General features: G+C 48.6%; 1 protein-coding gene across 1 annotated transcript; it reads right to left on the minus strand.

Moving 5' to 3' along the window:
- Positions 1-1523: 1523 nt before the first annotated feature.
- On the minus strand, positions 1524-11879 carry PRODH2 (proline dehydrogenase 2). The gene is made up of 10 exons (XM_016194224.2): positions 11644-11879; positions 11367-11563; positions 11141-11279; positions 10971-11057; positions 9184-9264; positions 8953-9108; positions 8691-8857; positions 5498-5608; positions 4947-5032; positions 1524-1752 (listed from the first exon to the last, which is right to left on the minus strand). The coding sequence occupies exons 1-10, from the start codon at positions 11872-11874 to the stop codon at positions 1583-1585; spliced, it is 1425 nt and encodes a 474-aa protein (XP_016049710.2). The 5' UTR covers positions 11875-11879; the 3' UTR covers positions 1524-1582.
- Positions 11880-12791: the final 912 nt, after the last annotated feature.

A 12791-nucleotide genomic window follows, 5' to 3' on the forward strand; every position in this document is an offset into this window, starting at 1 on the left:
CACGCCCATACTGGGCCCCATATTGGTTTGAGTTATTTCCCCCAATCGCATTCCTGCCTGGAGCCTCCTCTCAGGGTTGGCCCCTCTGCCCCCTCCCCTTCTAGCCAGAGCCTTGGCCCTTGCCTGGAACCTGTCCCTCCATTCCGTCCCCCGTTGTTCCTTCCTACTGGGTCCCTTCCCCACAGCTCCGCTTTGTCCCATCCGTGCAACCCCCCACACACATTCCCTGCCCCTGACCCCCCCAGGCCCCCAATCCGTCTCTCCATTCTGCTTCATCCATCGCATGGCCGCTGGGAGACTACTGCTAAAGCCATAAGCGACTCTGACCTTCTCTTTGAAGCTCTCCTGAGTCTCAGAGCCCTTGGAAGAAAGATTAGGCCCTGTCCACTCCTTCACCCTTGTCACTCACTACCTCCCACGCTTGGAAGTTCAGAGAAATCTTGATCTTGCTCTGGTCTCCCAGGCGCCCAGGCTTTGTCCAGCATAGCCCCATCTTCTTTCACAGCCCTATCCACCCTGGCCTGTCACTATCAGGAGACGGGGAGTCTGTCCGTCTGGACCAAAAGACACAACGTGGGGAGGAAGGGTCTTTGCCACAATGGCATCTCCAGCATTGCTCGCCTCAGAGCCCAGCTCAGGAGGGGCCTCCAGAAATGCTTATTTTGGGTTTCTCTCCCTCTCTGTCTCCCTTTCTCTTCTCAATTTCTCTTCATCCTATCAAGTACATAAAATACAAGGTAAAATTAAATAAAATATGCTTGTTGGGGCATAGGGGAGTGGTGCACCTGGTTGAGCACACACATTACCATGGGCTAGGTCTTGGGTTCAAGCCCCCAACTCCCCACCCGCAGGGACGAAGCTTCATAAGCAGAGGAGCAGATCTGCAGGTATATCTCTCTCTTTCCTTTCTTTTCTTTTTCTTTTTTTAAATTTTATTTAGCAGAGCACTGCTCAACTCTGGCTGATGGTGGTGCAGGGGATTGAACCTGGGATTTTGAAGTCTCAGGCATGAGAGTCTCTTTTCATAACCATTATGCTGTCTGTCTACCCCTGCCCTCTTTCCCTCTCTATCTCTCTCATCCTCTCTTAATTTATTTCTGTCATATGAATAAAATAGAAAGGGGGGACCCAAAAACATGGCCACTGGGAGCAGTGGATTAGTAGTGCTGGCTCTGAGCACCAGCAATAAGCCTGGTGACAATTACAAAAAAAATGCTTATTAAATGAGAGAGGTTTGTCTTTTCTATCTGTTCCTCCTTACACGAGTGGCCTTAGCCCACTCTTCTGATTTTAGTGCCTGTTATTCTGCATCAGCTGCTGACTGGCTGGGTAGAGCAGACCCAGGGTCATCACGGGACAGGCTCGCTGAGGGCAGTGGGGAGGCCTGTCAGCAGTTTTTAATCAATATCCTTGCTGCCCTCCAGGGGCTTATACAACGCTCTCTGGAGATGCAGTGCCCCCTAGCGTTGCGTGGGGGAAGTGGAGGCCAGTCCTTGCCCAGGGAGGAGGCTTCAGTCTGGGCAGTAAGTAGCTCAGGACCTTTATTGACCACTTGGCTCCTGGGGAGTGCAGTGGGGTAACCTCAGATTTTCCTCAGCAGCCTCCGTCGAAGTTCTTGACTGAGCAGCTCTCGTTCCCTGCGGGCACCGTGCAGCACACTCCGGTTCTCCTGGGCCCTCCTGATCAGGTAGGGGATCACCTCCTCCAGGGAGCCGTAGGGAATGGACTTGTACACAGCATAGCCGGCCTGCCCTGAGGGTGGAGGGGTGGGTGGCAAAATATGGCTTGTGTTTGGGATGAGGCTTCCCCAGGCTCCATCTGGACCTTCAACTTCCATGTCTGAGAACATGGCAGACTAAGTGATTTGGACAGTTTCCCGCTTTAAAAAAAATCCCAAAGTACACATTTTAAATTAAAACATTTTTCTCCCTAATGGAGCTTCACACCTGCATGATTCCACACTCCTCATTGACTCCTTTACTTTTTTTTTTTTTTTTTTAAGATTTTACTTATTAATTAATGAGAAAGATAGGAGAGAGAGAGAGAGAGAGAGTGCCAGAGATCACTCTGGTACATGTGCTGCCAGGGATTGAACTCAGGACCTCATGCTTGAGAATCTAGTGCCTTAGCCACTGTACCACCTCCCAGACCACGACTCCTTTATATTCTACAAAGTGAGAGACAGAGAGGGTGAGAGAGCGAGAGAAAGAGATACCAAGCACTGCTCCACCACTCATAAAACTTCCCTTTTGTGTGGTGCTACCATATGGTGGCCAGGAGCTCAAACCTGGTCCTCACACATGGGAAACTGTGTTTTCTACCAAGTGAGCCATGTCCCAGGCTCTGAAAACTCTTCTTAAAGTTATAAAAATGCTGCTGGATGTGCAGATATCACATTCTGCTTTGATGCCAAAATTGAGCTACTGTTTAATAATGCCACCAAGTTGAGGGGGATAGAAATCAGGCCTTAAAGCTTCCAGGAGTGAGGGCAGTAAAGGAAAATTTCTCCTATATTACATTGGAACCCCCAAATATCCATTCTCAGAGTAATAGATAACATTAACCTCCCCATTTATTTTGTTTTCTTTTCTCTCTCTCCCTCTTTTTAGACTAGAGCACTGTTAAGCTCTGGCTGATGGTAGTGGGTGGGGATTAAACCTGGGACTTTGGAGCCTCAAGCTTGAGGGTCTCTTTGCATAACCATTATGCTATCTACCCCTCCCTGCCCTTCTTCTTTCTTCCTTCCTTCATTTATTTATTTATTTATTTATTTATTTATTTATTTATTTTTTACTGGATGGGATCAGCTCTGTTTTGTGATGGTGTAGGGAATTATTGAACCTGGGACTTTGGAGCCTCAGGCATTGAGAGTCTTTTTGCATAATCATTAAGCTATCCACCTCCACCTAACCTCCCCATTTCTACTACTTCCAACCAGGGAATGTCTTTGACCATTAGTTGAGCTGGGAAGAGAACAAATGCATCACTGTCAGGTTGTAGTCATGGGTCCACAACCTAAATATTGGCATCCCAGATCTGTATCACTGGAGAGACTCAGGTCACACACTGTCGTTCACTGGGACCTAGGTTCAAGCCCTTAGTCCCTACCTGCAGGGGAAGGTTCACAAATGGTGAAGCAATGCTGAAAGTGTCTCTCCCTCTCAATTTACCTCCCCTGTTCTGACCCTGCAGTTTCTCTCTGTTCTATCAAATACAAGAAAGAAAGGAGAACATGGCTGCCCAGAGTGGTGAATTTGTCATGCAGCCATTGAGTCCCAGTAATAACTCTTGTGGCAAAAGCAAAACAAAACAAGCAAGCAAACAACCCAAAACACCTTAAGCTGTGGTTTTATGGTAGATCTAGCTTTTGTATCCTTAGTGTCTGACTGAAGAGAATACAACTTTCTGGTTTCAGGTTCTGGGTAACAATAACATAAAGATGACAACACAGGACAGGGCAGAGCAGGCAAGTGGTCTGGGAGGTGGCCTTGGACTCTCAAGCATGAGGTCCTGAGTTCAGTCCCCCAGCAGCACATGTGCCAGAGTGAGTCTGATTCTTTCTCCTCCTATATATCTTTCTCATAAATAAATAAAATCTATAAAAAGGGGGGAAAAAAAGACAGGGCAGTCAAGAGAGCTCACTTGCTTTGTCTTGTGCATGGCCCAGGTTTGAGCCTGGCCCCTATTGTGCTGAAAGAAGCCTCCGTGCTATGGTGCCTTCCCCTCTGTCTGTTTCTGAGAGTTTTTCTATGTGAAAAACTCAGCCTGGAGTGGTGAAGCCTTAGTGACAACATCAATAACAAACAAACCAAACAAGCACATGGTAGGGACCAAGTATGTGACTCAGCAGTACAGTGCTTGTCTTGCATGGAGAGGCCCTGGGTTTGGTCCTTAGCACTACATGAAAACAGGTTCAACAGGGCTGGACTTGCATAGTGTGATGCTTTGCCATGTGCACAACCCAGGTTTGAGCCCAGTCCCCAGTGCATTGAAGGAACTTGTCTGTTATCTGAAAAGGTCAGTCTGGGGAGTCGGGCTGTAGCGCAGGTGGCGCTAAGCTCAAGGACCGGCGTCAGGATCCTGGTTCGAGCCCCTGGCTCCCCACCTGCAAGCAGGTCCCTTCATAGGCGGTGAAGCAGGTCTGCAGGTGTCTGTCTTTCTCTCCCCCTCTCTGTCTTCCCCTCCTCTCTCCATTTCTCTCTGTCCTATCCAACAACAATGACATCAATAATAACTACAACAATAAAACAACTAGGGCAACAAAAGGGAATAAATAAATAAAAATTAAAAAGAAAAGGTCAGTCTGGAAATTATATAATATGTAATATAATTACATATAATATTATTGTGTAACATATATCATGAAGTAATATATTACTGTATATAATAACAACAACAACAACAAAAGAAAACAAGATCAAGAATAAATGAGAAGTGCTTTGGTCTCTCTCATACACATACCATGCGAAATTTTCTTTAGAGGACAGTTGGTTAAGCGCACATGTTACAGTGCACAAGGATCCAGGTTCAAGCCCCTGGTCCCCCCCCCCCCCCCCGCAGAGAGAAAGCTTCACAAGTGGTGAAGCAGGGCTGCAGGTGTCTCTCTGTCTCTCTCTTTCTCACTTGCTCCCCCATCACTCCCCCTACTCAATTTCTCTCTGTCTCCATTTAATAATAAATAAAAATATATTAATTTTTTTTCAAACAAACAAACTAGGAAGCTAGATATCATATAACCTATGAGCAAAGACCACAGCAGACACAGAGACACAGGCCTGCAATGCCCTTAGATTCTGGAGCAACAGTGCTATCTGGTGGCTGGGTCAGCTGTAAGCTTGGGGTAGGAGCCCAGCTGGGCTTGGGAGTGAGGGAAGCCTCTGGCTAGGGTTGGGGAGGGGTGACATGGGTCAGTGTGTGCGTGGTGTGTCGGAGGGAGCATCACATACCCAGTGCCAGGGAGACGTGGTCACACATCCCCAGAAGTTGTCCAAAGCAGACAGGCCCGTCCAGAGGAATGCCCAGCTCCCGCATGCTACAGAAAAAGGCCGCATCATCATCATCATCATCATCATCATCATCATCATCATCATCATCATCATCATCAGTCCAGACAGTGGCAGGACCTCGAACTGGAAGTCAGCCATTACACACCAATATGGTGGTTCCCATTACTCAAGTAGGGAGGTTCTTCCAAAGTCAGTGATAAATGACTACTGCTCAGAGCTCCCCAGAAAGCTGCCCAGTGGGTTCTACCCTGGAACCCTCACTTTCTGCTCACCCCAAGCCCCAGGAGCAGAGAAGGGGCAGTGGCACGTTGAGCTGAGGCCTACAACACCCGCAGACGTAGAGGGGGTAAAGCATCATGATTAGCGTCCACCAGCCCCCTCTGAGCCTACTGACCCATGCTTTTTTCTTCCCTTGTTCCACGTCCACCACCCTCTGCCCATGCCAGCCATGTGAGCAAGGCAGAGGGTCTTCCCATCCCTCCACCATGTACCGCTTAGTGGCCTGGTGAACAGACTCTTCATTATGGGATGCCACCATGAGTTGGCACTTGGGGCCACGTTGGGCCACGTAGGTCAGCATCAGCTCCAGACAGCGGTTGTAACTGCAGGGAAATCAAAAGCTCTGGTCAGCTTCTGGAGTCTGGTGAGTGAGGGCCAGGCCCCAGGGGTTGAGGAGTCCTGTTCTTGGCAAGTGGGTGGGGAGTCCTGTTCTTGGCAAGTGGGTGGAAAAAACAAAAACAAAACAAAACAAAAAAACCCCACTCCATGTGAAGCTCAGTGGTACAGCACCTATCTTATATGCATGAGGCTCTGGGTTCAATTTCCAGCACCATGGAAAAACAAATAGCATTCTATGTTTCTCTATTGTACTCCCTCATTAAAAATATATAAATAGCTGGGGACGTGGCTCAGCAGTAGAGCACATACCTGAGACCCTGAGTTGGGTCTCTCAAGGTCACCACATTTATTTGACTCAATCTGCTGTGTGCACAATACTACTGAGTGTCCTTCTTCTTCTTCTTCTTCTTTTTTTAATGAGTGCATAGACTCTTCTTTTTAATTTTATTTATTTATTTATTTATTTATTTTCCCTTTTGTTGCCCTTGTTGGTTCTTCATTGTTGTTGTAGTAATTATTATTGTTGTTGATGTCATCATTGTTGGATAGGACAGAGAGAAATGGAGAGAGGAGGGGAAGACAGAGAGGGGGAGAGAAAGACAGACACCTGCAGACCTGCTTCACCGCTTGTGAAGTGACTCCCCTACAGGTGGGGTGCCGGGGCTTGAACCAGTATCGTTATGCTGGTCCTTGCGCTTTGTGCCATGTGTGCTTAATCCGCTGCGCTACCACCTGACTCTCCACTGAGTGTTTGTCTAGAGCCAATATTTCTTCCTTTCTTTCTCTCCTTTTTGCTTTCTTATTTAGAGAAATAGAAGGCCAGTGATGATGCACCTGGTTAAAGTGCACACACTACAGTGCACAAGGACCCGGGTTCAAGTTCCTGGCCCCCACCTGCAGAGGGAAAGCTTCACAAGTGGTGATGCAGGGCTGCAGGTATCTCTCTGTCTCTCTCCCACTCTATCTCTTAATTTTCTATCCCTCTTAATTTCTCTGTCTCTATCCAATAATAAATAAAATAAAAAAAATAATTAAAAAAACAAATAGGAAGAGACAGAGGAAATGCAGGAACACCATGGTACCACTTAATCATCCATTGAACTTCCCCAGTGCCTCTCACGGTACGTCATGTAATGCCAGGATTCAAATCAGGGCTTTGCAAATAGCAAGTACCTATGTGACAAAACTACTCTGTAGATGTCTAACAACATGCATTTCTTTTCTTTCTTTCTCTCTTCCTTTCTTTTGGCACCAGGGTTATCACTGGGGCTCAGTGCTGGCACAACTCCACTCTTGGTGGCTTTTTTTTCTTTTAATTTCTTTATTGGAGGATTAATGGGTTACAGTTGACAGTAAAATACAGTACTTTGTATATACATACCACTTCCCAGTTTTCCACATAAATGGTGGCCATTTTTTTTCTTTTGTGTTTTCATAGAGAGTGAGCGATGGGAAAGAGAGAGACAAAGACCTGCAGCACTGTTTCACCACTCATAAAGCTTCACCCCCACACCCCCATGCTGCAAGTAGGGACCAGGGGCTTGAACCTGAGCCCTCAGCATGGTAAGGTTTGCACTCTACAGGATGCATCACCACCTGGCCCCTGGATAGCTAGCAAGTCCTAACTTTTTCTCCATTCCTGGTGATGGAGGACAAGAGACTTGGAACCTAGGAGGGTCCCATCACCCTGCCCATCCCACTGTTGCCCTTCAGGGACTCCAGATGCTGTGCTTTTTCTATTGAGTTAACTAGCTCCTGACCACTCTAGCATCACATTGAAAAACTGTTTTGCAGCCAGGTAAGTGGCTTAGCAGGTAAAGCACAGGACTTGCATGTGTGAGACCCTAGGTTCAATCCCCAGCACTACATGTGTGGTATTTTGATTTCTCTCATAAAAGAAGCAACTCAGGGGCCAGATGGTGGTGCGTTATAATGCACAAGGATCCAGGTTTGAGCCCCTGGTCTCCACCTGCAGGGAGGGGAACTTCAAGAGTTAAGAAACAGTGCTACAGGTGTGTCTCTTTTTCTCTCCTTCACTATTCTCTCTTCCATCTCAACTTCTCTTTGTCTCTACCCAACAAATAAATAATAAGCAACTCAATCTAAAAATAGAAGAAGTGTGTCTGGGATTTGGTTTGCCCTGTAGAGCACCTGTTACTATGTGTGAGGACCCATGCCCCAGCCCCTGGTTACCACATAGGTGCATCTGCAAGGGAAGGAGCTTTAAGAGTGGTGGAACAGTGCTGTGGTGTCTCTCCTCTCTCTGTTCCTCATTGCTTATCTAAAAACACAAATAAAGAGTCCATTGGGAGCAGGGGAATCATGTAGGTGCAGAACCCCCGGGACAAAAGCCTGGTGGCAAAAAGAAAACTACTGTGTGTTATATATTTCTCTAAGTTTTTTCCCTAAATTTTTAATATTTATTTATTTCCCCTTTTGTTGCCCTTGTTATTTTTTATTGTTGTTGTAGTTACAATTGTTGGTATCGATGTCATCGTTGTTGGATAGGACAGAGAATCTGGAGAGAGGAGGGGAAGACAGAGATGGGGAGAGAAAGATAGACACCTGCAGACCTGCTTTACCACCTGTGAAGCGACTTCGCGACTTCCCTGCAGGTGGGGAGCCTGGGGCTCGAACTGGGATCCTTATGCTGGTCCTTGCGCTTCGCGCCACGTGTGCTTAACCCACTGCGCTACCACCCGACTCCCTTTATTTAAGTTTTTAGTATCCCCTAGGGTTATTGCTGGGACTCGGGTGCCTGTATAATGAATATATTGCTCCCTGTGGTCTCTTTTCTTTTCTCATCTCTTCCTTTCTTTTCTCTCTTTTATTTTATTTGATAGGAAAGAGAGAAATTGGGAGGGGGTAGAGAGGGAGAGAGAAAGATAGACACCTGTAGATCTGCTTTACTGCTTGTGAAGTATGTCTCCCCCCCCCCCACCTCCCCAGGTGAGGAATGAGGCCTTTGAATCTGGGTCTTTTTGTGCATAGTAGCCTGTGTGCTCTCTACCTGCTGTGCCATTGCCCACCCCTTCCATGTTATTATTTGTCCCTGAGGCTTCTTACTTCTGGCAGGTGGCCAAGTAGTCTGGTTGTGTGGGATCTTCAGTCCCCTGGAGCCGGGCCACCTCTTTCTCCTTGTCCATATAGGCCCCCCGCACCAACTTCACTCCGAAGGTCAGGCCAGCCCTGTCTGCAGCCTCCGCTGCCTGCCTCAGCCGCTCATGTGTATCCTGGTGCAGCATTGGAAGCTCTTGGTCAGGGACCCAAGGGACCCATTTTGTATCCTCCCACCCACCCCACCCTACCCGCACCCACACATCTGCACCTTCAGATAGGCCTGGTAGGTGTTCCACACCCAGGGCCCGCCTTCCCCTGGGCCATTCCAGCGTGTGGCCAGGCTGTCGACCAGCAGACAGAGCGCAGGGTTCAGGAAGGTGTACTCAGCATCCACCAGCAGCTGCACCTGCCGCAGCCGGGCATGCTGGAGGCAGAGGGGTGTCGCTCAGGCCCTGGGCACCCAGCCGGCAGGTGTAGCAGGACCTGCCCAAGGCCTTACCTGGGCCACCCGGTGCAAGCGGCTTAGAGAGGCCTGGAGGTGCCGGTTTTGCTCATCATTGAGACAGGACAGCTGGAGCTCCTGAGGGGCAGCAGCGGATGCAAATGAGGCTCAGGACCTCAGGACCCATCTAGGGGATAAGTTTCTTATCCCCCACTACCAGGAAGGGGGGAAAGCTTGGGATTGTTAGACATCTGAAAAGTTGATTTCAGGACTGAGAGATAGCTCACCCAGTGGAGTGTATACCTTACCACATATAAGGACCCATATTTGAACTCCCAGTATTGCATGGGAGCACCATGCATGATAGGTACGGTATGACTTTCCTCTGTTTCTCTTCCTCTCTCTCTCTATTATTATTATTTTTTTAAGTCTGATGGGTGGGCTGGGAAAGGGGCGGTGGATAAACCATTGGACGCTCAAGCCTGAGGTCCTGAGTTCAATCCCCAGCAGCACATGCACCAGAGTGATGTCTGGTTCTTTCTCTCTCTTCCTATCTTTCTCATTAATAAATAAAATTTTAAAAAGAAAAAAAACCTGCAGGGAGTGATGGACTAGCCACATAGCCCCAGTGAAGTCCCACCATGCCAGGGCAAAGTGTACCTGCCCTGTCACCCCCAGGTGGATGGATGAGGGTATGAGGGGACTTTAAAAAAATATTTATTTATTCATTCCCTTTTGTTGCCCTTGTTGTTTTGTTGTTGTAGTTATTGTTGTTGTTGTTATTGATGTCATCGTTGTTGGATAGGACAGAGAGAAATGGAGAGAGGAGGGGAAGACAGAGACAGGGAGAGAAAGATACCTGCAGACCTGCTTTACCGCCTGTGAAGTGACTCCCCTGTAGGTGGGGAGCTGGGGGCTCGAACCAAGATCCCTATGCTAGTCCGCTGTGCTACCACCTGCCCCCTATTTTATTATTGTTTACCAGAGCACTGCTCAGTTCTGGTTTATGGTGGTGCTGGGATCTTGGAGCCTCAGGAATGAAAGTCTTCTCATGGAACCATTATAATAATATCTGCCCCACCCCCTATACATGCTTTTAATTTTTTTAAATATTTATTTTCCCTTTTGTTGCCATTTTTTATTGTTGTGGTAGCTGTTATTGTTGTTATTGATGTCGTTGTTAGGACAGAAAGCAATGGAAAGAAGAGGGGAAGACAGAGAGGGGGAGAGAAAGACAGACACCTGCAGACCTGCTTCACCGCCTGTGAAGCGACTCCCCTGCAGGTGGGGAGCCACGGGTTTGGATCCTTATGCCAGTCCTTGTGCTTTGCACCACCCGCTGCGCTTAACCCAGTGGCTTAACCTACTGCCCGACTCCCGCTTCTTTTTTTAACCAGGGCACTGCTCAGCTCTGGCTTATGGTGGGACAGGGGCTTGAACCTGAGACTTAAGAGTCTTTCTGCATAACTATTATGCTATCTACCTGCCCCTTATATACTTCTTTTCTGGAAGGAAGCAAACTTCTGTAAATAATGGTTGAAATTTAAATTAATAGTATCCTGGAATATTTTTGAGGAAATCATACTATTATCTACAACTTAATATGAAATTTATCAAAAAATAAGATGGGCTTGCTGAGACTAGTATAATGGTTCTGCAAAAAGACTTTCATGCCTGAAACTACCAGCTCCTAGGTTTAATCCCCAGCACCACCATAAGCCAGAGCATTTTTGCTCCCCACTCCCACCTTTCACATCAGGTTCCTGTCACAACCAAGTGTGGGAGTCTCTGCTCCCCCAACATCCCCACTAGTCATTCAATGTCCCTCAGCCTGGGGTCCTTACCTGCCCGGAGTCCATGGCTTCGGCCAGCCTCTCAGGGCTCAGCTCCAAGGAAGCCCCCGGTCGTCTGATCCATGAAGTTAGCTCCTTCTGGAAGGGTAGGAGGGTGGGGGAGTGAGGGGGGGCCAGGGGGCAGCCTTGCCCCACCCCCATCCTGCCTGTCTGTTCCTTACACAGAGCCTGGGGCTGGTCAGCGCCGTCACCTTCAGCTGCATGAGGACATTCCCTGCCAGACCGGGGGGCTCCAGGAGGTCTCGGGAGAGGTCCACACACTGCAGCATAGCTCTGAGGTTGCCCTCATACCAGGCCTCCCTGCCTGGCCAGCAGGCATCAGGCCCCAGAGCCCACCAGCACCCTCCTTGCCCTCCGCCCAGCCTCCCAGGGCCCTGACCTCCTCACCCAGTCTTGCCCGCCGAGTCTGGCTCCTCCTCAGTGGGCACAGCCAGCAGGGGCCGCAGGCCTAGGCCCTGCAGCTGCTGGACACAGCCCCTCACCTCCTGGGCTGTCTCACCGGCCACGAACTGCCCATAGACAGATGCCCGGAGCACTGCACCAGAGAGCCGCACACCTAAGAGCCGCTGGGCCCAGGCCTGAAGCTGGGGTGACATGATGTGGGGGACTTAGAGCCAGGCTGTGGGGACCACACAGGTAAACCCCCCCCCACGGACCTGCTCACCGCCAGGCCGTGGGTGATCAGAGGTGGCCAGGAACACAGCCGCAGCACCAGCAGTGCCCGCACCAGCTCTCCAGTGCCCTTGAGGCGGAAAACACCACCATCGAAGCTCAGAGCCTGCCAGCCCAAGGCTGAGTGCCCAGCCTGGGCACGGAGCGCTCCCCAGGCTCTCAGCATCATGACACCTGGATGCAGCCACTCCAGATAAGGGGTCTTGGGCAGCAGGTGCCCCATGTGCCCTTGCCCAGCAAGAGGTAGTGACTCATTAACCAGGCCATGGCCACCAAAAGGTGAATTGTTAGGACCAGAGGCTCTTTGGGGGGCAGGGCGGTGGTTAATTATTAACTGATGGGGACAGAGTTCAGAATAACGGGGATGGGAAATGAACCCCCCCATAACAGTCCCAACATTCTCTAGGATAACAGCTCCCAGTTATTGGGTACTCACTAAGAGCTGAGAGGTGTAGAGTCAGAATGTAGGCATTCTGGGTTGAAGGCAGCTTGACTGAGGGTTCTTGGGAACCTCTGTCTCCCCCCATCTCTCTGTATTTCTTTGTCTCTTGTCATTGTGTTGCCTTGAAATGGGAGTATAGGGCTACTGATTAAATCTGAAGATGCATATAACTATAACCCAGCTGTTTCTTATTGAGTCCACAGCTTAGAGAAGTTGAACATAGGAATCATGTATAAGAAAAAACACTTTTTGTAATAGTACCAAATTTCGATCAACCAGTGAATGGATACATACATTGTGGTATAGTCATACAATGAAATACTACACAGGAGTGAAAAAGGAGTCAGGCAGTAGCGCAGTGGGTTAAGCGCAGGTGGCACAAAGTGCAAGGACCGGTGTAAGGATCCCAGTTCAAGCCCCTGACTCCTCACCTGCTGGAGAGTCGCTTCACAGATGGTGAAGCAGGTCTGCAGGTGTCTAACTTTCTCTCCCCCTCTGTCTTCCCCTCCTCATTCCATTTCTCTCTGTCCTATCCAACAATGACAACAACAATAATAACTACAACAATAAAACAACAAGGGCAACAAAAGGAATAAATAAATAAATATTTTTAAAAAAGAAGTGAAAAAGAATAAACCATAGGCCAGCAAAACAACTCACTAAGATAGTGTGCTGCTTTGCCACATCTTTGACCCAAA

This window comes from Erinaceus europaeus, chromosome 2 (genome assembly GCF_950295315.1).
Source record: "Erinaceus europaeus chromosome 2, mEriEur2.1, whole genome shotgun sequence".
NCBI classification, from domain to species: Eukaryota; Metazoa; Chordata; class Mammalia; order Eulipotyphla; family Erinaceidae; genus Erinaceus; species Erinaceus europaeus.

Bases quoted from the DNA above. Each gene is read 5' to 3' on its own strand.
- PRODH2 (XM_016194224.2), bottom strand. From the start codon at position 11,874: ATGGGGCACCTGCTGCCCAAGACCCCTTATCTGGAGTGGCTGCATCCA. The intron at 11,280-11,366 runs GTGAGGAGGTCA...CTGGCCAGGCAG, and splicing joins GACTCGGCGGGCAAGACTGG to GGAGGCCTGGTATGAGGGCA. The intron at 5,609-8,690 runs GTAAGAAGCCTC...ATTTCCCTGCAG, and splicing joins TACTTGGCCACCTGCCAGAA to TTACAACCGCTGTCTGGAGC.